This window comes from Meleagris gallopavo, chromosome 1 (genome assembly GCF_905368555.1).
Source record: "Meleagris gallopavo chromosome 1, MGAL_WU_HG_1.1, whole genome shotgun sequence".
NCBI classification, from domain to species: domain Eukaryota; kingdom Metazoa; phylum Chordata; class Aves; order Galliformes; family Phasianidae; genus Meleagris; species Meleagris gallopavo.
The window spans coordinates 121,501,029-121,523,448 of NC_139404.1; the positions used below are offsets into that span (position 1 = coordinate 121,501,029).

The 22,420-nt window shown below is 38.4% G+C and overlaps 1 protein-coding gene across 3 annotated transcripts in view; it reads right to left on the minus strand.

Moving 5' to 3' along the window:
* The window catches only part of FRMPD4 (FERM and PDZ domain containing 4), a 298,975-nt gene that overhangs the window by 26,493 nt on the left and 250,062 nt on the right, over positions 1-22,420 (minus strand). For all 3 annotated transcript variants that reach the window (XM_085212172.1, XM_085212165.1, XM_085212182.1), the window contains exon 5: positions 4,812-4,857. In XM_085212172.1, coding sequence (XP_085068298.1) covers positions 4,812-4,857 — 46 coding nt within the window. The remainder of the gene's footprint in view (positions 1-4,811; positions 4,858-22,420) is intronic.

Sequence of the window (22,420 nt, forward strand, 5' to 3'; positions counted from 1 at the left end):
CAATACTCTTCATTTTGAGGGAAACCATCTTTCAATGAAAATAAGACTGTCTAGTATGACGTCCACTTTTGCAAGTAAACTAGTTTAGAGTCAATTCCAGGTGAAATGGTCTTTATTTGCAACAAAAGCCCCTTTGAGCCACCTCTTTCTGGTACAGTGTTGCAACAACAAAACCTTTACTCACACTCAAGAAAAAGGATTTAACTCTTACAAGAGGATACTTGTAGTACTGAGCTGACAAGGCAGCAGTATGGGACAGTCCCAAAGGTGAAAGGAAAATCTTCTTCATGACAATAAGTGTCAAATCAGATAGAAATAAGGTAGTTTTAAATATGGCTATTTAAACTGTACATATGCAATTAATGCTAAGCTTGTTACCCACAATTAGTTATTATTTTAACATGAAATACTATGTTTCTTAGGAAATAGGGAATAATTGCATGACTGCAAAAATGTGTTGACTTTTTGGTCCATCCCTAAAGGCAATTATGTGAAAGCAAATTTAGTGAGCAAATAAAATGTGAATAAGAGGAAGTATTAAATTTATTAAGTGGAACAGTACATAATGCCCAAAGGCAAACTAAAACCCTCTATTCAGAGCTGTGAGCAAGGCTGAAACGACACCGGCTCACAAGAGCATTGTAGAAGAGCAGGTAGGGACATGTAAGTAATAATGTTGAGAAATTTTACCATGCAGTAATTTGTTATCACCACAGGGTACTGACAGATCATCATCAGAAGTACTTCTTTGTTAAACTTGGCACAAATTGAATTGCTGAAATAACAGTCAGATTTGGGTTCTCTCTTAGATTCCTGTTTTGTTCTTCCTAAACAAGTTGATATACCAGAGACAATTATATTTGCATCAGATATATTTTAGTATTTTTTGATGGTAATCAATATCTAATCTATATGCCAGGTGAGGAATAGCCAAACCTTATTTTAACCTGGGCATTCCAAAAATTCTAGAAGTTCCATCTACACTAAATGACAGCCTGGTTTTCTTCTCTTGTCCCAAAAACTATAGGTGAAATCACAGATATGCTTTGGATTTGGCGGAGGGTGCAGACATCAAATATGGAAGGATTTACAAAATACACTCCACTGGCCTTCTGGGTTCCTGCTTCTCCAAAGTTCAGCTCATTACACTGACAGATTATTGTTTTAAATTAATGATTGCTTCTCATACACGTGACTTAACTTTGTCACAAGGACTTCTGGGTATGAAAGAAACCTCTGGTCCATACAAAACTAAGCATTAAAAATGAAAGATAATGGTAATGATAATGCATCAGAGATGGGAGATATGTCTCACAAAGAGGGAAGAGATCAAATGGCAACTGCTGGGGAGTAAGACTGAAGAAACAACTAGACAGAGGAATGGGTAGATAGGCTGAAGGAGCTTTCATTTTGCTGAGATAACATGTAAGTTCACAAAGAATTTTCTCAGTGTTCACTGATGAACAGACTACATATTTTGTACAACTATATTCCATAAAAATCCATACAGCCAAAGAAGAAGCCTTCTGAAAGAAAAGATAGGAGCAGCAGTGCTCACTGGCATTTGCACAAAGGTGAAAGATGAAGGCTGTGCAGCACAGTTTTGACGTGAGTGGAGTCTGGTTCAAACAAGAAAGAGTTGCTGGGAAGAGGCCTTGTACCATCCTACATTTCTAAGAGGAAACACAGTAATGTTACATTCATCAGTAACCACACCACGATCTCTAACAGTGTAGAGTTAAAACTATACATATAACTGACCGTACTAAAAAAACTCATACGAAGATATGCAGAGACAAAGGTACTAAGGATGGCTGGGAAAAAGGCCATTATGAGTACAATAAAAAAAAGTTATCATTTCTACACAGCCCTTACAGCTTCAAGTCATCCTATTCAGCACTCATATCTGACTTCTGAATGCTTTCTGAAACTACAGCCTTAGGATTCTTTCCCATTTTCGAAGTCTTTGGGATGTTTATTTTGTTTATTTTTTATACCTGTCTTTGTAACCACAATTCTAGATATTGTAGTTGATCCTATTAAATGACTCCATAAGGCAAAGCAGCATGAAAAACACTGTGATTCTCAACAGGATCATATGTTGCTACATCATTACAAGTCAGAAATAAGTGTTATCTATCAATTTTCTGTAAACATTTTATCTTAGACATGTAACTATGTTATAACAAGAAGCATCTCTTTCAAATGAAAGCAAAACCCATAGAATATGTCAACTTTTTCCCATATCAAAGCTTATGTACAGCAAAATTGCTACAGACCTTAGCTGGGCCTGGACTGTATCCAAGGAACTTAAGAGATTAATCATGAGAGCAACTTATCAAATTATCTCTAGGCATAAAATCTGATAACAAAACAGGCAAGTTATTTGTTTTGAGCAATGCTTAAAACTTAATAAGGCATCAATAAGAATGATAGTCCACTTACAGAATAAAATGCTCAGAAATGAAAATCAAATGTTATACTTGCAAAAATCAAAACTTTAAACTGCTTCAAGTGCTTCAGTCATCTTCTTCTGAGCACTGGTGATATTACCATAGGAGAGATTTTTATATTGATGGAAAGAACAAGAAAATCTAATGCTTTGGCTTGGTAACAATTAAATTAAATTTTAATGAGTTTAAGCATTAAACGAAACAGAATGTACTTAAACAAAATGATTTGCAAAAGCTTTCAAAATTACTAGGTGAGCTACACAGTACTATAAATCTAAATTACCTCTACATTCACCTGCAATCATAAAGAATGGTTAACTTAAAAGGATGAAAACACGCTCTAAGTAGCACAAATAAAAGCTATTAAGAAGTAGCACTCCTGTAATCTGCCTTGGCAGATATTTTTCATGCAATTATAGAAACAGAAAGGTTCACCATCACAAAGACAGCTAGCTGAAATACTTCTAGTGATGTTTTTCTGACAAGAAAGGGGAAGAGGTTCCATCTTTATTTAAAAGTTCTTACTTTTCCTTTGACTGGCTTCTATTTCATCTTTCCAGTTTTACAGGCAAAATTGTAAAAGGAAAAGGGAGGGAGAAAAATTAAAGAGGAAAACAAAAATATCATAATTTTTGAAGACACATTGTTTCCAAACTGTGAGACAAAATGTATTTGCCAGAGGAGCAACTACATTCATTACAACTGCTTCCTGCATGGAAAAATACAGATGGAGTATGGCAATACCCAGGAAGGAAAGTCAAGGTGGATGTCACATAACAGGCTCAGGCACTATTAACAGAAGCAGTACGAGGTCCAGTATGAGCCAGCTGCTCAGAGTGACTCAGGAGCCCCTAGGAGACTTCAGAGCCCAGGGTTTGCATAAACTGAGGGAACCTGTGCTGCTGCAGGGAACAAACCTGGCTCACACACTAGCAGCATCTCAGCTTTCCCATCTCTATGCATATCTTGTTTTCTTGTTTTCACTGCAAGAACACTTGAGCTTGAAAGTGGTGAGTGAAGGACACTGTGAACCAGCGTGGCCCTGAACTGGACAGATAGTGAGATACAATGGGAGGGGGACAACTGGAGACCTGCCAGCTGCAACTGTCCTGTAGCTGAGGTTCACCCACTAAGCCCATGCCATTGAAACATCCTAACTTTGAGACAAAAAAGGATCAATTAAAGCTAGCACTGATAAGCACCATCTACCATATCTACTGACTGCTCCGTAGACATTCTTAAAAAGACAAACTCCATGACTATATGAGATAAAACTTCTATAATTCCCAAAAGCGTGAGTGCCTCCTTTGCAGAGGTAGAGCTGAGGGACTCCAACAGACCTACCAGAAAGGAGCAACACAACCACATGTATAAGCTGAACACATCAGTCCACACAGCTGACACAAAACACATGCAATGCTTTGGTGCCATTTCTGTCTCAGTAATGTCTGGAGGTAGATCAGTTATTAATTAGCTTTAGGTGCTATGCAATGAGTGGAACAGTTTCTGCTTTGCTGCAAATAGGGCTAGGACACAAAGACCTGGGAAGATAGAAGGTCACGATGTACCTTCTCCAGGTCAAAGCCTGGAGAAAGTCTGTACCTGTGCTGTAAAGGTCTCCCACTGAATGTGAAGTGCACAGTTCATTTAGGTTTCAATTTCCCTTACATCCGCTGTATCAAGGCTTGCCCTTACACCAGCAGCACAGCAATGACAAGCCACAGCACCTCAAGGGCATACAGTACTGCACTTTACAGTCCACTTCTGTGGGCTACACATAACCAGTAGCACCAAATCATGAGCTCTTCTGTCATCTGATAGATAAAGAAAACGATGAAACCTGTCAGCTGACGAAACAATCTGTATAAAAAGGAAAGTGTGTGAGGACTTTCCCCCCATATTACATACAATTTGGCTAGCTTCAAAGAATTTAGGTTCTTTATTTAGCTGGACTGTACTGTTAGTAGTCTTACTGCACCACCATGCCCTCTCCCCGCTTCCATTCAGGCTCTGAAAGGTCAGTTACTCCTGCTTCTCAGAGACAGAGGCAGTGCAGCAGTGGGGACCTGACATAGGACACATCCCAGACCTGAGAGGATGATGGAAGCAGAACTCAGCATCCCACTCCGTGTACTTCCCTGGCTGGAGTTTAAAGATGCTGTTACTATTCCACTTGCATTACATTCTTTTAGTGCAGAATGCAATAACACAGTCTGAAACATCACCTTTTAGAGACACAGCCCTTATCTCCTTCGTTCTTTTTATTGCCCAGATAAGGTAAAGAAATAGATAGAACATAGGCAGAGAAAAAGCTGCTATGTTGCTAGGAAACATTCAGAAAACACTGCAGATACTTACAGGGTAAGGTTGGACAACGGTAAGAAGGATTGATTCTTTGCAGCTTCTGTAAAAAGAAAAATAAGTAAAATCAAGTAAAAAGTCACACATTTATGCACTACATCTAACCAGCTTTTCTTTCTCATACAGAAAACTACATTAATATAGCAAATGTTTATTACAATCATGTATCAGAGAATTAAAGCGATTAATAATATGCCAAAATTACAATGAATATTAAAAAAATATTTTTTCTCCAATATAACAAACAGAATTGTCTTAATTTTGCAGCTCATACTGTGAAATTTTTGCTCCAGCAGAGACCTGAATCCTCTAATTATGGCTTTTTCCAGTAAGAATGGAATAATATTCGATTAACTATCAATTCATCATCTATAGATTACAGATTTATTTTGGCTACTTTACAAACGAAAGTCACTTTTTATGTCATCCAGCTCTTGTACACTTAATGAAGGCAGCAGTGTTTTCAAAACAAAACTAAAGGCAAAATTTAGCTCCATATTCCTTAGTTGGTCTTTCAAATTGGTAGACGAAGAATAATATCTGTTGAATATCCCAGTTAGAATGTTCAGTTTTCACAAGATTGCTGAACAAAAGGTCTTTTTTGAAATGGTACAGCTCTTCTTTAGGATGAAACTAGTGCATGGAGAATAGATGAGCAGCTCTCAAACAAAAACTTATTAACAGCATAAAGAGAAGAAACTCGGTAAGATAAAGTGGTCCAAACAAATGACAAATAAATGCATATTTTGTCATGAACTGCTGGGTGGTTGGAACTCATGAATAACTAGGGAAAAGAAAGGGTAAAGTGGAATAACGAGGAAAAGACGTCAATTGGAGTCAATATATTTTATTACCCTGTTGGCCAGAGGCCTTCTGAGGACAATATTAGCTATGAAAAATTCAGTTGCTATTTTGTTGAGATGGAGTTGATTTTCTGTTGCTTTCACTTTTGAACACAATTAATTGCTTATTTATGTGATTTATTGGTTGGCTAACTGAAGTACAGCTGATTTAACATGCCTGAACTGTTCAGCAATACAAACTAAAATAAATCACACTGTATTGGTCTTACATAGTGTCACCTTATACTGCATATTCACAACACTGACACACCATTTAAAAAGCCAAAAAGCAATGAGAAAAAAGAAGAGTCTGCAAGCTCAGTCAGAAAACCGGTCCTGAAAGTCAGGGTATACTTGAAGCTGGCAGATCTCTGAAAGCCAACTGACATGGTAAATTCTACTTCTGTCTAAGCCAGCAGTCACACAAGGGGCAAGGTCTGACCAAGTATCTCCAAACTGAAGTAAAATACGTTAACCTTCAATTTTTGCTCCTCTTATTAGATATTTGTATCATTGCATGAAAAGTGTGTAAGCAGACTTTCCAAAAGGAGGAATTGAAGGTTTGCATTGCTTGTCTGTGCTCAGAACAACAGAAATAAAGCTAGTTCGAAAAAATGTTAAAAGATGTTAAAAAGAGGAGCTACATGTGGTGAAAATTAAATGCCACAAAGCAGAATTGTTTTTTCTACTTCAGATATAATTATAAATACTTTAAGGAATTTCCCACAATTATTTTTCATTTTAATAAAACCTTCCAAAGCTCTGGAAATTATTCCCTCAATCATGAAATAGTCTTTATTTACAATGTTCATATTTGTGAAAATTTACAGTCTAGTTTTAAGATCTGTAAGCTACTGACAGCAGTTTTGGAAATCTCTGCAATTATTCTTTATCATTCTCCATTGTTATTCTTGAAAATTTTATAGCTTGTAGTCCAGAAAGAAGCAATTTCCATTCTGTTTTGGTTAACAATAGTTTTCCCTCTACTTTTTTCTACTCTACCCATCATACATTAGAGATTCTGAAAATACACGATAAGAAATGTAATTTATTTCAAGAATCTCACATTCCTGTCCATTCTATCTGCTTCTATCCAATTTGTCACTGCTCTATTAATCTAGGAATATGTGTAGATGGAAAAGTTCAGAGTTGTTACTTACAGGATAAACCACATCCCTGAGGTAAGTACTCCATGTTACTTTCAATCCATTAATTTATGTTTCTCATGAAATCTAAGACTACAACCAGCCCTGCCTCCTGCTGTCCAGTTACCTTAGAGAGTTTCTGTTACAAGAGAAAATCAGCTTCTAAGGAATATGTTTTCCTGTTCTTCATTACTCTTGGATCCTATCTATCTGTCCAAGTGCCGATGTAGGCAAGACTAACAAGAGCATTTTTAAAACAAAAAGTCATTATGTAAGATTTATTTTGGAGACAAGACTTTCTTATAGGACAGGCACTTGCATTGGAAGAACACCAGAGCCAGGACCTACTCAATATTTGAGGCTATAATTAGGCCATTTGGAGCATCCAGACTCAAGCATGTTACATATACAAAAAGCAGGTGCTGAGCACTTTTTATAGCCCTCTCATAATTGGAGAAAACATATTCTATAAAACACGTTACATGCATAACACAGCATAGTTGCAAGAGAAATATATATTAAATCAGTCACAACTCAACCATTTGTTCCAAAACCTCCTCAACACACGATGACAAAACCTGACATCATTTTCTACTTCCAGTGCTGTTAGAAGATCATATATAATTAAATGATAATCCTTGTACTGCTCTGGAGACTGTCTATCGTGCCATATATTGTATATATCAAAACAGTGGAAAAGTACTGGAATTATCGATCACACACTGTGATCTGCAAATTCTATAGCTTAAATGTATGTATATATATTTTTGACAGTAGAACGTATCAACAGTTTAGATGAAATCACATAAATGAGGTTACCACACTTAAGTTACTTCTTCTAAACAACTTCAGAAAGATAATGGCAAAGGCTAACGAAACAACTGTAGTCTTACTTTCCCTCTGAATTGTCTTTTCCCCCTTTAATAACCTGACTAATGTAAAGGAAAATAGATATGCATATATTGCAGATATCTAATTAACTTCCCTACTCATTTAACCATGACCTAATTATTTCTCTTTTAAATTTAGACTCGTCTACATACACTTTTTGAAGCAAAACTCAAGCTCAATCATATGCATTTCCAAGCTTTGATAACACTTTTGGAGTTTTTGGGTGCCCTACCATCTGACCAGCTGACTTCAGGAAAACAACAACAACAACAACAAAACAAACCAAAAGAAAACAACAAAAAAAGTTTCATAATGTTTTTTTCATTTCCTGACATTAGAATCAAATGGTGAGCACAGGCTAAAATCTCAAAATTGCAATGGGAATTTTGGTGATTCATCTATTTGTCCTTTGCAGTGCCCTGAATGGTGATTTCATTTGTCTGTTCTGGCACTTCTTACAGCTACTTAGGCCGCAACAATGAGAGAATATAGATGGTGTGAGAATCAAATTATAGCACATTATAAAGGTTAAAGTTGCATTACTAAGTGTAAGGCATCTCGGACTACACAAGATGTTAACATTCTGCTACAATTCCAGCCATTGACTTTGTCTGTAAACTTGCATCTGGAAATTACTCTTCTGCTTCTCTTTGAGCTGAAAGAGAAAAAGGCATGTGGGGACAAATGGGGGCAGTGGGAAGCTTCCCAGTATCTGAATGATACGGAACAAGTATCTCTGTTCTTTCCACATGTCCTGTAGCAGACACAGTACATGAGTAAAGACAAAGAACGTATATTACATGTATTCACTCTTAAGAACTGAGAATGGAAAACTATACCAATTTATAAACTTTTAACAGCTTTGTATACTAGAGGTGTACAAAGTTTCTTTCCCACTGAAGATGAAGAAATTAGAAACTGACATATAATAAACAATATAATTTACATTTTTGAGCTATATAATTTAATATAATTTGTTCTGTTCTATTTCTGGACTTTCTATTGTGTGTTGGGTCTTATGAGATAAATAGGTCCAAATTCACAGATACAGAGTGAGACGCCGTGATTGGCGGTATGTGTTATGCTACAATTTTCAAGTAAGAAAATGGATCTCAGTGAGTCAAAAACGAACTACAAAATATATCAAGTTACCTCAAATGCCATGTTCAAAGGTAAGAAAAGTAGAACTCATCTTTATCTAGTATCTAGGCTAGAGAAAAATCATTCAACATTTGAATGTCTTTCATTATTATGAAGATTAAGGCAGTAATAACGAACAGAGTTTGCATGAGAAAGATAAAGTCACTCTATTGTCATACATTAAGAATGATTTCTAAAGGATCATTTTGATTTGAGCAGTATATACATTTTTACATAAAGCCCGTTCCCTTTACAGCAGTTATTTTCACCTGAGGGAGCTCCAAATTTTACTTTTCCAGACTTCTGTCACATGCGATGGCTCCTGTGGGAAAAAAAGGGTTTGCCCGAGATCTACCTGGGTTTATTTCCAAGGCTGGAGAAAACTGCTGGAGACAGGGAACTTGGTGGGACAGAGTGGACTTGTCTCAGCCTTTTATCACACAGCTTCCCACAGTGTGTGCCTCCAGGTCATGCAATGTTGTCAGCCTGCCTGGGTGGATAGCAGAACCGTGACAAGCTGGGGAACAAATTCTGTACTCAGGTGAAGCCTATGAAACAATGTAGGGGGATGAAGGAGAGGGGCTATAAGAAGATAATGACTTTCCCAAGGCTATTTTTGTCACAGGAGAGGCAGCACTGCATAAACACAAACATTCAAGCTAAAAACCCATGCTGCTCATCTTCACTTAACAGAACTCCTCCAGCAGGAATTATGGTATGGGGGTTCTCTCTCCATTTTCTGAAGGCAACACTAAACCACACAAACAACAGACAATTTTTCCAAGATTCAGTAGCTTTCAATTAAGAATTAACATTAAAAGGGAAAAAAAAGCCAAGGTATTGTGGGCAGTCTGCTTCTGGACTCTGGATTACATGCACCCATAGATGAACAGTTTGGTACCAGCTGAAGAATCTGACTTCTCAAACTCTAGGCATGTTTTCCAGACAAATTCTCGGAGAAGAAAGGAAAACAAACTTTCTCAAAAGGCTACCAGTTCACAATGCAATAACTTTTCAAAGGACAGCAGAGGGATTTCAGTGTGTGACCATCCAGCTGGCTGCACGGACCTCTTTAGAGTCTCTCCGGAGATCCTGTGCACTGCTAGAATGGGCATTGCTGCCATCATGGAGGCAAGGCAGGGTATGCCGCACATGGCATTGGAACTCAACTTCATCTCAGAGAGCTGCAGGAGTGAAGCAGGCAAAAAGGAGTAGCAAGAGGTTTGTGAAATAAAGCATGTTACCATAAAGGATGAGATGTGGAGTCCAAGCAAAGGGAGAATGGGTAATGCTGCATGGTATATGGATAAAGAAGATAAGAAGGGTGTGTTCATGTCCCTGCTTTCAGAAGGCAGAGGGATCACACATTTGGAAAGCTTGCAGTTACTTTTTCTTCCACTGTTACTGGTAATGTAACTGCCCTTAGCCTCACTGTCATTGCAGTAAAATCACCTTGACATCCAAGCAACGTCAACTTGTGAACTCTTGAGGCCCCCAGTTTAATTAGAATAGCTCTTCTGCTTTGCAGCATCCTATAAATTTACGTCTGCTGTTAAATATGTGAGGACATTCAGTGGCAGAAGCAATCCACACAAGAATCTGGGAATTTTACAGGATTCTGGTTCAAATGTCTGAGCCCTAAAAGCAGCAAGCAATGGATGCCTGAGATGAATACTGTCCTATAAAGTTGAAAAGATATAAGCACAGGATTATTACTGCACTGCAGGATCAAAGAGCAGCAGAAACTCAGCTGAGAGAAAAGATACTCTGATTCTAACATAAATAACTTCAGTAATAGCATACAGAAAATTACTGTCAAAGCAAATTGTGTTTTATATAAATGTACTGTCTTTTAAAGGTCTGGTATGGTGTGAAAGTCAATCTTCAAAATTGTCACAGTCTGCAACTGGCACTAATTGGAACCCTGGTTGGCATTCTCCATAAGGGGCCAAGAAGTGAGTGTGTCTGCAGGCTGAGTTACGCTCTGCTCTGACAGAAGTGGTCCCTTCAGATCAGGGCTGTGGCACACTGGTGGGCTTTCGTACAGAAGATACCTTTTCAGATGCCTCTGCAGTAATGGCTTTGAGAATAAAAAAAACCCTCCTTTTCTCTAAGGCTTTCTATCTGTCAAGCTTTCACATGTATCAAATTCACTCTGTGTTTCTTCCTTTATTAGCACTGTGGTAAGGAAAATCCTATGAAGCAGAAGTTCTTGAATTTCAGTGGTTCACAAAGACATATAATAACCTCCAGCCAAAATATCCCTCTGTCCACAAATACCCAGAGTTGCCCAGTTGCCCAGCTGCTAACATTCTCAACTGTAAGGTTATAATTTTTTATAACTGAGTTACCTAACTGTTAAGTCAAACTGTAAATACCTGTGTGCACTGTACAAGACTGCCTTGGTAAGACTGCTTGGAATACCAACAGCAGTGTTACAGTGCTATCTAATTACTGAGCAATGCCACCTGCAATCTTTTAACAGGCAGTACCTTGCTAGCTTCTTCTTATTACATCAGTCTTCAATTAATTCTGGAATGCAACTTTGAGTATCAGCAGCGTACAGAAAACCCTGCAGTGACTGGTCATTCCTTAGATAGACATTTTCCTATTTGGACGTATTTAAGATGTTCCTCACTAAGCCCCAGACTAGACTAGGAGAAGAAAACTTATTAGGAGTTAATAGCTTTAGTGTACTCTACTGCAACAGGATCATTATTTGCTTATTTTGGCCACTGGAAAAAGAGAGAGACAGATGGGTATATATGTGTTTTTGATGGAATGAGATTTTCACCAAGTCATGCTGTTAGCATGTTACTGCCACACTACCATAGCATAAATCATTTCACGCTGCATGGAGATGCTATACTCCCAAGGAGAAAAACATAGAGTTTACTCCCCTATTAATTAATTGCTCAGCTGTCCTCTTCTAATTAGACTTTCTGCATATTAGTTCTAAAGGATCAAAGGCAAATAAAGAGAGATAATATTGGTCTCTCAGGTCACATTTCAGTGACCAACATTTCAGCGCTGGTTTTCCTACTATTAACTGCCAAAGTCTCAGTAGCTGTGAAGAAAAGTTAATTCTCAAAGTACAATAAACACAGTACAATATACATCAGCCTCAGGATATCTATTTATGAGACATCTTTAGGAATGGTGTTATGGATCTACTAAACAATACTCTCAGATATTTACAGAACAAGGTGGTGTCTATATCTCACCTTCATTCACCAAACTGTTGATTCCATCAGATAGCAGTGACATTTAGGTGTGTTAAACCAATGCAAATAACTTGGTGACAACTTTGCACTAATATACTTAACTGAGGACTTTCAGGAACTTGGACCAACATAGTGAAGTTGCAGAGCAAAATGCACAGAATGATGAATTATAACCATCTTATAAGATCTAACCAAAGCTGATACAAAAGACAATGTATTGAAGCAGTGGCATGAGCTCACATATACCGATCCTTCAGTGCAGCCACCAGAGACCTTGTAATGATTATGAAATCCAGTACAATTACTCTGTCATTTCCTAAACTCAACTTCCTAAACTAAAGCCATCAGGAATTTGTAACACTTCTACACGTGATAACAGCAAAATCTAATTAAAAAAATAAATGTTAAATATAATCAAAATAGTCTTCTAATTTTCTAAATTTTTGTAAATACATATGCATGCCCCAACGAGATTCAGAACTTCTTTATCTATGACAGAAAGAAAAATGCTGGAACACTTTGAGTGCTTTTCTCTATGTGTTCCAGATGTTTCTTTACCACAAATACAGACTGGGTGGAGAATGACTTGAGCACAGCCCGGAGGAGAAGGATTTAGGAGTGTTGGCTGATGAAAGACTCAACATAAGCTGGCAATGTGTGCTTGCAGCTCAGAAGGACAACTGTATCCTGGGTTGCATCAAGAGAAGCATGACCAGCAGGCCGTGGGTGGTGATTCTGCCCCTCTACTGTGCTCTTGTGAGACCCCACCTGGAGTACTGTGTCCAGTTCTGGGGCCCCCAACACAAGAAGGTCATGGAGCTGTTGGAGCAGGTTCAGAGGAGGGCCACAAAGATGATCAGAAGGCTGAAGTACCTCCACTGTGAGGAAAGGCTGAAAGAGCAGGGGATTTTCAGCCTGGAGAAGAAAAGGCTTCGAGGAGACCTTATAGTGGCCTTTCAGCACCTGAAAGGGCCTACAGGAAAGCTGGGGAGGAACTTTTTACAAGGGCATGTAGCAACAGGATAAGGGGAAGTGGCTTTAAACTGGAAGAAAGTAGATATAGACTAGATATCAGGAAGAAATTCTTTACTGTGAGGGTGGTGAGACACTGGAACAGGTTGCCCAGAGAGGTTATGGATGCCCCTCCCTGGAGGCATTCAGGGCCAGGCTGGATGGGGCTTTGAGCAACCTGGTCTAGTGGATGGTGTCTGGGCCTATAGCAGGGGGTTGGAACTAGGTGATCTTAAAGGTCCTTTCCAACCTAAACTACTCTATGATTCTGTGATCTGAACTAGATGAAGTGGGGTTTTCTGGTGCTATACTGAATTTTCAGCAGTTGCTTATAAATCCTGATGTAGTCACATAGGTGTTTGAATTTCAACATCAACAGTGGAAACAGACAAAATAACGGAAGGACTTAAGGAAAGGAAATGATGAGGTGACTTTCCAAGCTGTGAAAATTGGTGTTATTCCATTCCTTTATCACACTGCAAAAAAAGAGGTTAACAATTTGATCTAGAAATTGAAAGTGATTCTTCAGAGAAAAAGCTAACTTAATTTAAACAATTCACATAATGAAGCCTTATTCATTCCAGACTTTTTTTTTCTTTCAAGGAGACACAATATAAACTTACGGTTAGGAAATAAATTCTCTTTTCTAATAGTTTTATTTTTAATTACTCTTACATGTGAAAATATACTACAAAGTAATAATCATCATCTCTTTAATTTTTTCTCTAGTTTTACTGCAGCATATCTCTCATGCCTCATGGGAAGGCAACATTTTGATTTCATTGATGCTGGGCTACTTCTTTTCATTGCATGTGTCAGAGTAGCATGCTTAAGATGTGGACATCTTGACAAGAGGGAAAAAAGAACAGTGATTAAAAAACTGTCTGAATAGTTTCACACAATTAGGAAAAATCAGCAGCAAAAGACCAACAGCTACGGTCATGGTTTGTCGTTACACTAAATCAGTCTTTCTATGCCAAATGGAAAAAGCTGGCTACTTACTCCACAACTCTGGACCAGTGTGTGAGCACTGTCTATCAGTTCCAGCAGACTCAGAAACTATGACAGCTCAGGTTTTAAATAAAGCAGATTTTATGCATGGTCTTTCCTTCAGCAAAAAACACAAAATTAGCGAAGAAACCAACAAAAACTTCATGGCACATCTAATGGCTAATTTCACAGAAATGTTACTCCACATACAGGTCATACTCATTTTAAATGGCACTGGTGATAGAATGAGCAAGGTTCAGCTCAGCTACCATTAATCACAAAACTGAAGCTAGTCTGACAAGTGACTGCTTATGGCAACTACACGGAAGGATTTGCAGACCAGTGTACTTGCTGCAATTGTCACAGAATCTTCTGGCACCAGGCAAAGTGCTGGTGCTTTCATCAACAAAATTGCATGCTCTAAAACAGGGTGCATACAGAATGTGGAAATAAGAAAATGAAATAAAAGATAGTTGAAGAAGTCAGAGGTGTCAGAGAAATGACACCTGTATCAGTACAAATATGAAAGAGGTCTATATGAGTTAGATATTAAAGAGGAGGAAAGATCGCAAAAAATGACAACAAAATCTCAAATATATTTTTATTACGTTTCACCATAATCTTCTACCTTCAGATCTGTATTTCCACATGTACTGAAAGCAACAGAAATCATTACAGCTGCTATTCATAATCTGTACTGCACTGGTATTCTCCTCTTCGGATTAGGGCATTGTGCTTGTAGTAGTGAAAGGTCAGGTGTTCACACACATCCTGCAGCTATTCTATTTTTACATTTCCTTAGTGCTTCTCAAAAAGCAGAACATTAGGTAAGACTTCACTGAGAAAATGTTAAGCTGAATCTATGTATTAAATGCTTTAAGAGCATCTTGTTTTAGAGAGTTATCAGAGCTTTTGTTAATAATACATAACATTCACTTAAAGCTCTTTTGGGTCAGACATCCTTCCCAAACATCTCAGCTCTAAGCAATTCAGACAAAGAAGAAAAAGAAAGATGCATTCAGAAATGAGATAAAGCTCTAGAATTCTGAAGAACACTGTATTTATATATTGTTCTCTGTTCAATATTATTGACTTTATTAGTGTTCCTTAAGAAAAGAAAACAACATTCATTCAAAGAGTAAATAGTATTTTTTTTTCAGATGTTTGAATGCTGTTATTGTTGGTTTTAACTCCTACCATCTTTTTGAGAATCAGACTATTTGACCCAATCTAAGAGCATCTTTTTTTTCTTTGCTATAGTACAAGTTTATTATTATGTTTTAAATAATTAAAGATTGATTGGAATAGTTTTAAGAATAACTGTTTCAATGGAACAAGAGTCATTTAATTCCTCATTAAGAAAAGTTTCAGTGGTTAGTGGCTGGGTTTTTGTGGGTTTTATTACTGTTATTATATCTGCAAGGTTAGACAACTGATGGATACCGAGCTGCAGAGACTAACGCAGAATGATTTTTCTTACTGAATCTGGAATAGAAAATTGGTTGGTCAAATGCCAAAGACTTATCCATGTGCCACTGAAGCAGCATAAATCATGGTAAATGTGATTCTATAATGATTTGGACAGGCAGCAAAAGAAGTTCCTCTTCTCAAACTACCGTGCACATGGTACAGTAATTCAGGCAGCAGCAGAGCTGATGTGCAAAATGCTTGGCTGTGTTTGTGTCCTCACACATTATTTAATATATTTAAGATGCAGATTGATATGTGGAGAAAATGAGTAAAAATTGTTCCCAGCCAGTTAACTTTTTTCTTTTTTTTAAATGTTAAATTGTAGCATTTATTGAAAAGTCCTGCCATGAATATATATGAAACATTCAGAATGTACAAAATTCAAAGGTTCTCTTCCCCTGTTGTTTGTTTGTTTTTTACTAAGGTACCATTTATTTATTTATTGTGTTGCAATCAATAAGACATGGCTTTAGAAATCTATTTAAAGCTCTGTCCAGCCTTTCAAAATTTGTTGATTTTCAGTTGATGCATCTAAATATTTGCACTGATTAACTTAATAATATGTTTACCCTGATGCCCTCTTTATTTGCTCCCCTTTGTATCACAAGAACTACACAGCCTATTTTACATTTATAAAGGATCACTAATAAAAGTCTCAATGAACAGTTAAAAGTGAATGTACGCTGCACACGAAGGTGCTCCTTAAGACAAAACTCAAATTATTCTGGAGTAGAAATTCTTCCCTGATAAATGCAAAAAGTACTTTAAAATATAAGGGGAGAAGGAACGTTTGAAATGGGGAGAAGAAAATTACCTGCAAACAAAAAACGAAGCATAAAATGGTGAATAGTTGCATTCTTACATCCACTCAAAAAATGAAGACATAATTGCAGTGCAGTTGGACATACCAATGCTAGCTTTAATCTAGAAACTATGGGTAACAAAAGCAGTAAGAACACAATGCCACTCTCTTCACTACTGATTTCCCCCCAAGAAAACACCCCCGCTTGCAGAGTCAAGCCCGTGTGTTGTTATCCGTACCATTCCAGAGTTCACATGGGGATACACAATGCACGTGCTGCACACAAGGCTGCCCAACCCACTGCCTCTGCAGCATTGCTGATCTCTGTGCCGGGGCAAAAAAAGTGAAAACAAAGTGGTTTTATCACAGTCCTCTCTTGCTCCTTAAGCTGTGGCCAATAGTCAGGAGTGGAGAGGAGGACACTAAAACACCTCTCTACTCTTTAGGAAAGCAGTAAGGGGGAAGCTGTTTGCAGAGAAGGAGAGGGGGCGGAGATGTAATTTGCTGAAGGTGGTAGGAGGGAAGATGGATATTGGCACAGGGAAGAAAGAAAAAAGGACTGAATTCACACAACTTGCTAAATGAATTTTCTAGGTATTTTCAAAATAATTTATTTTGCATAATTGTATTTTTCAGATAGATCTTGTGACTACTTGCTGAGCACATATTTGTTGCCCTGAAGAGAGTTATAAGTAAAAATCACTGGACAAAGATTATTTGCTATATGGAAGCATTATATCCTTTGTCATGATGATGGTTGCAGCACAAATGGAAAAATGAGCACGGGAGCAACCCTGGCTGCAGTGTGGTCTGTGTCTGTCACCTCCCTTCACTACAGGGCTCCAGCCTATGTTCTTCTGTAGGATGGTAAATCACCCCAGTGCACAGAACAGCAGGACAAAATTAATGACAATCCTAATAGTAGATTTATAGAGGCACAGTTTATCTCCCAACAAAATGAACTCAGTTATTTTGCCCTTTCAGCTGTGGAATCAGTTGGGGAAATGAAAGCAGAGCTATCTCTCATCCAGCTGGTCTGTGGTGCAGGCCTCTGCCTCTACCTCGCTGGTTTTGGATAGACATAATAAGGACTATTACATACAATTTCCCAAATGAATATTCACGCTGATGAAGATTCTTGCCAGAATTCTTTTTTAGGTCACTGCCAGAAGCCAATGCAATGACACTAACATTGTCCTTGTGGGTCAAAGCCCATCTTTTCACAGAGTAGACTCTTAGTTTTCTAAGTGGATACAACAGTAGCACAGGTCAAGTAGACCAATTTGTTAAAGAAATTGATCCTGAGAAGAATTATTCTTTTTATCAGTAGACTTAAAAGTACTTACATGACTTGTAACTTAATTCATCTAATAGCAGCAATGCTGGGCACCACAGGCTACAACATTCCCTGCCATCTAAGGAAGAGGCAAAGAAAAAAAGCAGGTAACCTGACAGGAAAACTAGCTCCAGAGCAGGGAAATAGTGCATTTTCTGCTGTGGCAAGCTCTACGAACATCCAAACATCATGGTATCAATTTCCAATCTCAACCTCTACTGGCCACATGCAAAAAGTGAGGTTATCATTTAGAGAAACTTCTTTCACCCAAGAACAATTCTCACTCACGGAAAAGACACTTCTTTATCAATGTTATGGCCTAAACAACAATAAGATCCTTGCTTTCTGGAACTAAAATAAGCAGGAAGTGGATGAGGGAGAAGTTAACAATGCAATTGCTGGAGAAAGGTTTTGTTTTGAAGTACATTCTTGTCCTTTGGAATAATGGAATTTTTGAGTACTCACCACTAATCTTGTTCATAAAGGTTTCCATTCCACAGATGAAACAACTGCAAAGAGCAAAACATTTCTCCTAATCTCATTTATACATACGGAGAACAGTGAAATCTGAGCCAGATCTATGTCACAAGATCCAGACTGGTGAATGGATTACTTTATTACATACAAAAGGTAATTACGTATTTTTCAAAGGCGTTTGGTTCTTCAGACATGGGAGGTTCTATATAAGAGAAAACTTAAGGGTAACTGAGTTAACATCTTTTTGTATGACTGCCTTGCTATATCTTCAGAGCTGACAGTGAAATAGTAGATATCCTTGCTTCAGAACAGATTTAAAATTTCAAAGCTGCTCTCCAAAGTTTCCCACAAGGAACTTAAAGGACTTGATAATTTCTTCTCCACAATGAAACAAGATCCTATGGATGGCTGAACAGTTTCCATCGTAATTGCTTCTCTCAGAGGAATTTCTTCACATTAGAGTCAGATTCTCTGAGAAAAAGTTAGTTCCTATTATCTCTTCTAGGCTTTAAATTAAATATAAAGCTGTCTGCCTGTTTCACAATTTTGCAGCAGGGCAACTAGGAAAAGAGAGACAGAGCTTTGTGACCAGTGACCTTCTCCACTGAATTTCAAGACCACTGCCACGGGAAGTTTGTCTCAAGCCAGAGATAGTATCACCACACTCCTGGATATGAGATTATATCATTTCATTTTGAAACTTACTTCTGCCTTGCTGGTTGAATGCAGAAATGGTGGAATGTATCCTGAAAAATATATATTCTACGAAGCTGGAAATCTGGCATTTGTGTACTCTGCAGCTGAACAGGGCTCTGCCAGTGCCCACGTGGGCGCTGATGCCCAGAGCAGGAGGCAGGACCAGGGCTCAGAGCTGATGCGGGCACCCCTGGGAAGGCCACAGCCTTTGCTTCCAGCAAAGCCACAGTTATTTGACACAAAGCACTTAAGCAGGAAGAGTCTTCTTATGCAATGCTTTAAGCATGGGTTATTACATAAAAGGGATGAGGGCATGCCACGGCTGTAGCCTGCGGCTGCCATTTTACATTAGTCTGTCAATAATCATCTTCTGTGCAAAGCCTGCGCTGTCAGCCTGGGCTGTGCTTGCTGCTGGCACATCTCTAGGATGCAACACAGCAAATCTCAAATCCAAGGAGGTGAGAAACTGCAGCTGAGATGTACAATCCAGCTGCAGAGCTCGTAGCACGCACACTCCTACTAACAGTGCCTCAGAGGTACCACAGACCTGCAGTTGCCTCGCAGCATGAGGTACCACAATATGAGGTACCATGGCTTATGGTATTTCCCAGACACTTTCTGGGATCAGAGGGCCAGCTTCATGTAATTTCTCCCATCTTAAGAATGGCTACAGGTGACCTGTTAGACCAGCAGTCTAGCTTTAAGCAGCTGGAGTTCACAGAGTGGATTTTTAATCAGGTACAAGAGCAATTTTATTGTTAAATAATACACTGGCTGGTTGCACACACTAGTAAACCAGCAGGGTGCTGTGCAGCTGCATGTAAGGTCTAGGCACTAAACTCCATTGTCTGAACATGGACATTGCAGGGCTGTCTCCTGCGATATGAGCCAACTAAAGTATGCTGCAGACAAACATCTTCCACATAAACAGGCAAAATGACATCAGGAGGTTTGCAAAAAAAAATTTTTCGCAATGATTTTGCAAATGATTTTGCAAAAAAATAGATGTTTTTACTCTGTAAAATAACTTCTCGAAAGGACAACCTTAAGGGCCCACAGATTTCTTCTCTTGGGTGCAAGTTGCAGGCTCTTGAACAGCTCGTACTGTTATCTCATTGTTAGTACACAGAGGACTTTCATTTAAAGCTGGTTGATGAAGCCATTAGGCACCACAGATATCCCTCACTTTAGCTGCAATCATGAGATAAAACAGTTTCAAAAGTCTTATCTTGTTCATTTGTACACATTGACAATGATCTATCTGCACAAGAATAAATTCCCTATTCCAAGGACATGCATTAAAATTCAGACCTCAGAGGAGACATAACAGAAGATTTAGCAAACAAAGGATATATGTTTTTTAAGACTGTATGTTAAACAGCAAAATTAAAAAAGACTTGTCAAACTTCAGTCTGACAGAAATCACCATAACATTCCCTATGTTCCAATGGATATAATACTCTTCAAATAGTAATTTGTCTGAGCAACCTGGAAATTTCCCGGGAGTCTAATTATACTGCAAATGTGATTTTAAAAAAGAAAATTAAACCATTATTTCAAAATTACATTTATAGCTGATGAAAAGTGGCAGATTATGAGTACTGGCTAGCAGTTTCTTCACATATACAGGTCAGGCTTTTGTCACATGCGCAAACGAGAACAGTTCAAGAGTCCACCCTCAGGCATCATTTTGGCCTTTACGATAAACCTATCAGCTAAAAGTAGATTAGAGGAAAAAAAGATCTGAACAGGTAAGTCACAGAACACTGATAATGTACTTTTATCACCTGCAAGCTAAACTAGATACAAAACTGTCTCCATGCATTTCTCTACTTCCTCATGTTCTGCACAGCAAAAGAATAACAGTTATAGAAAACAAAACTTTCAACGTTATTGATCACAGAAAATGATCCTGTTATTAAAAATATCTTAAATGGTGTAACCTTTTTTTTATTCTTTTCCTTTTTTTCCTTTTTTTTTTTTTTCCTTTCCGTTTTTAAGGTATCTTATTAAGGTATTTTTCTTTTCCTCAATTCTGTCCTATCCTGACATTCTGCATTTCAGTATAAATAAAGACAATGTCAGTGCATTAGCTCTCTGTCTACAAAGGATCAACAGCCACTATATAAAGAAAAGGGGCAAAGGAGAGAAGCTACAGAGCCAGATTCTCAAAGTTAATCACTGAAAAAAAAAAAGAAGGAGGGAGAGCAGAGAGCTCTAGAGGATTTATTTTGCTTGCTTCCCTCCCTCCACCCTCTTCCCCATTGCAGCTTCCTAGGAAACTTTCAAAGTTCATACCTTCCCTGTGGCTTTTCTGAAGATCCAATTTCCAGGAGGAAAGCTTCAGGAAGGTAACTTGTAAAGGGGCTCTTTGCCCCTCAAAATCCAGAAGTTTAGCAGTTGAACCATGTACTATCAGCATTTCTACAGCCATTAGAAACAATGCACTCTGCTAGTTCTTTGCTTCATCCTGTGAGACCAACTGTCTCGCTTCTGCTTAGTTGCTCTCCACGCTGCTGGTGCCAATATCATTAACCTATTTATTCAGCCTGATGCACCTGAGTGTTTTGCAAAACATTTTGGTGGCAAAGCCACTCCTCGCTTCACTTGCAAAGCTCATCATGCCTTGCTGGAAGTCAGGAAGGCATTTTTCCTGTTCAAGTAGAGTCCTGAAGAACTATTCCCTTTCTGACCCTGGGCAAAAAAAAAAACAAAAAACAACAACCAAACATATGTTCCCATGAGAACAATGTTTTGGTGGATTACAGGCAAATTCATTGGTTATGCACAGCCAGCCAGTAGATGTGTACATGAGAAGACACAGTTGTGTTACGCTGGGTTCAGAAGTGGGTCACAAAGATGATCAGAGGGCTGGAGTACCTCTCCTATGAAGAAAGGCTGAGGGAGCTGGACTCACTCAGCCTGGAGAAGAAAAGGCTTCAGGGAGACCTCTTTGTGGCCTTTAAGTATCTAAAGGGAGCTTATTAACAAGAGAGACTGACTTTTTATGTGGTCACATAGTGATCAGGATGTGGAGGAATGGCTTTAAATTAAAAGAGGGGAGATTTAGGTTATATGTTAGGTGGAAGTTCTTTACCCAGAGGTTGGTGAGGCCCTGGCACAGCTGCCCAGAGAAGCTGTGGTGCCCCATCCCTGGAGGCACTCAAGGCCAGGTTGGATGGGGCCCTGGGCAGCCTGAGCTGGTGGGGGGCAGCCCTGCCTATGGCAGGGGGTGGGGCTGGGTGGGCTTTGATGTCCCTTCCAACCCAAACCATTCTGTGACTCTAGGATTCTACAAAACAGAAGTTATCGGTAGTATTCATTCAGTACTGCTATGGCATATGTAGAAAAACAGACAGGCAAAAAAAGAAGTTTATGGTTTTTCTAATTAGAAGAGTTGTAGAAATAAATCTTCCCTAAGAAAGAGTATTATGTAAACAAATCACTGTGTGCTCCCTCTGACCTTTGTCTGAAACAGCCAGAGCTGGTCCTATCAAATACAAAATGCTAGAATAAATGGACTTTAGATCTGATTTGTTCTGGTGATTCGTAAATTGTTTATTCCCTTTACAAGTGATTAAT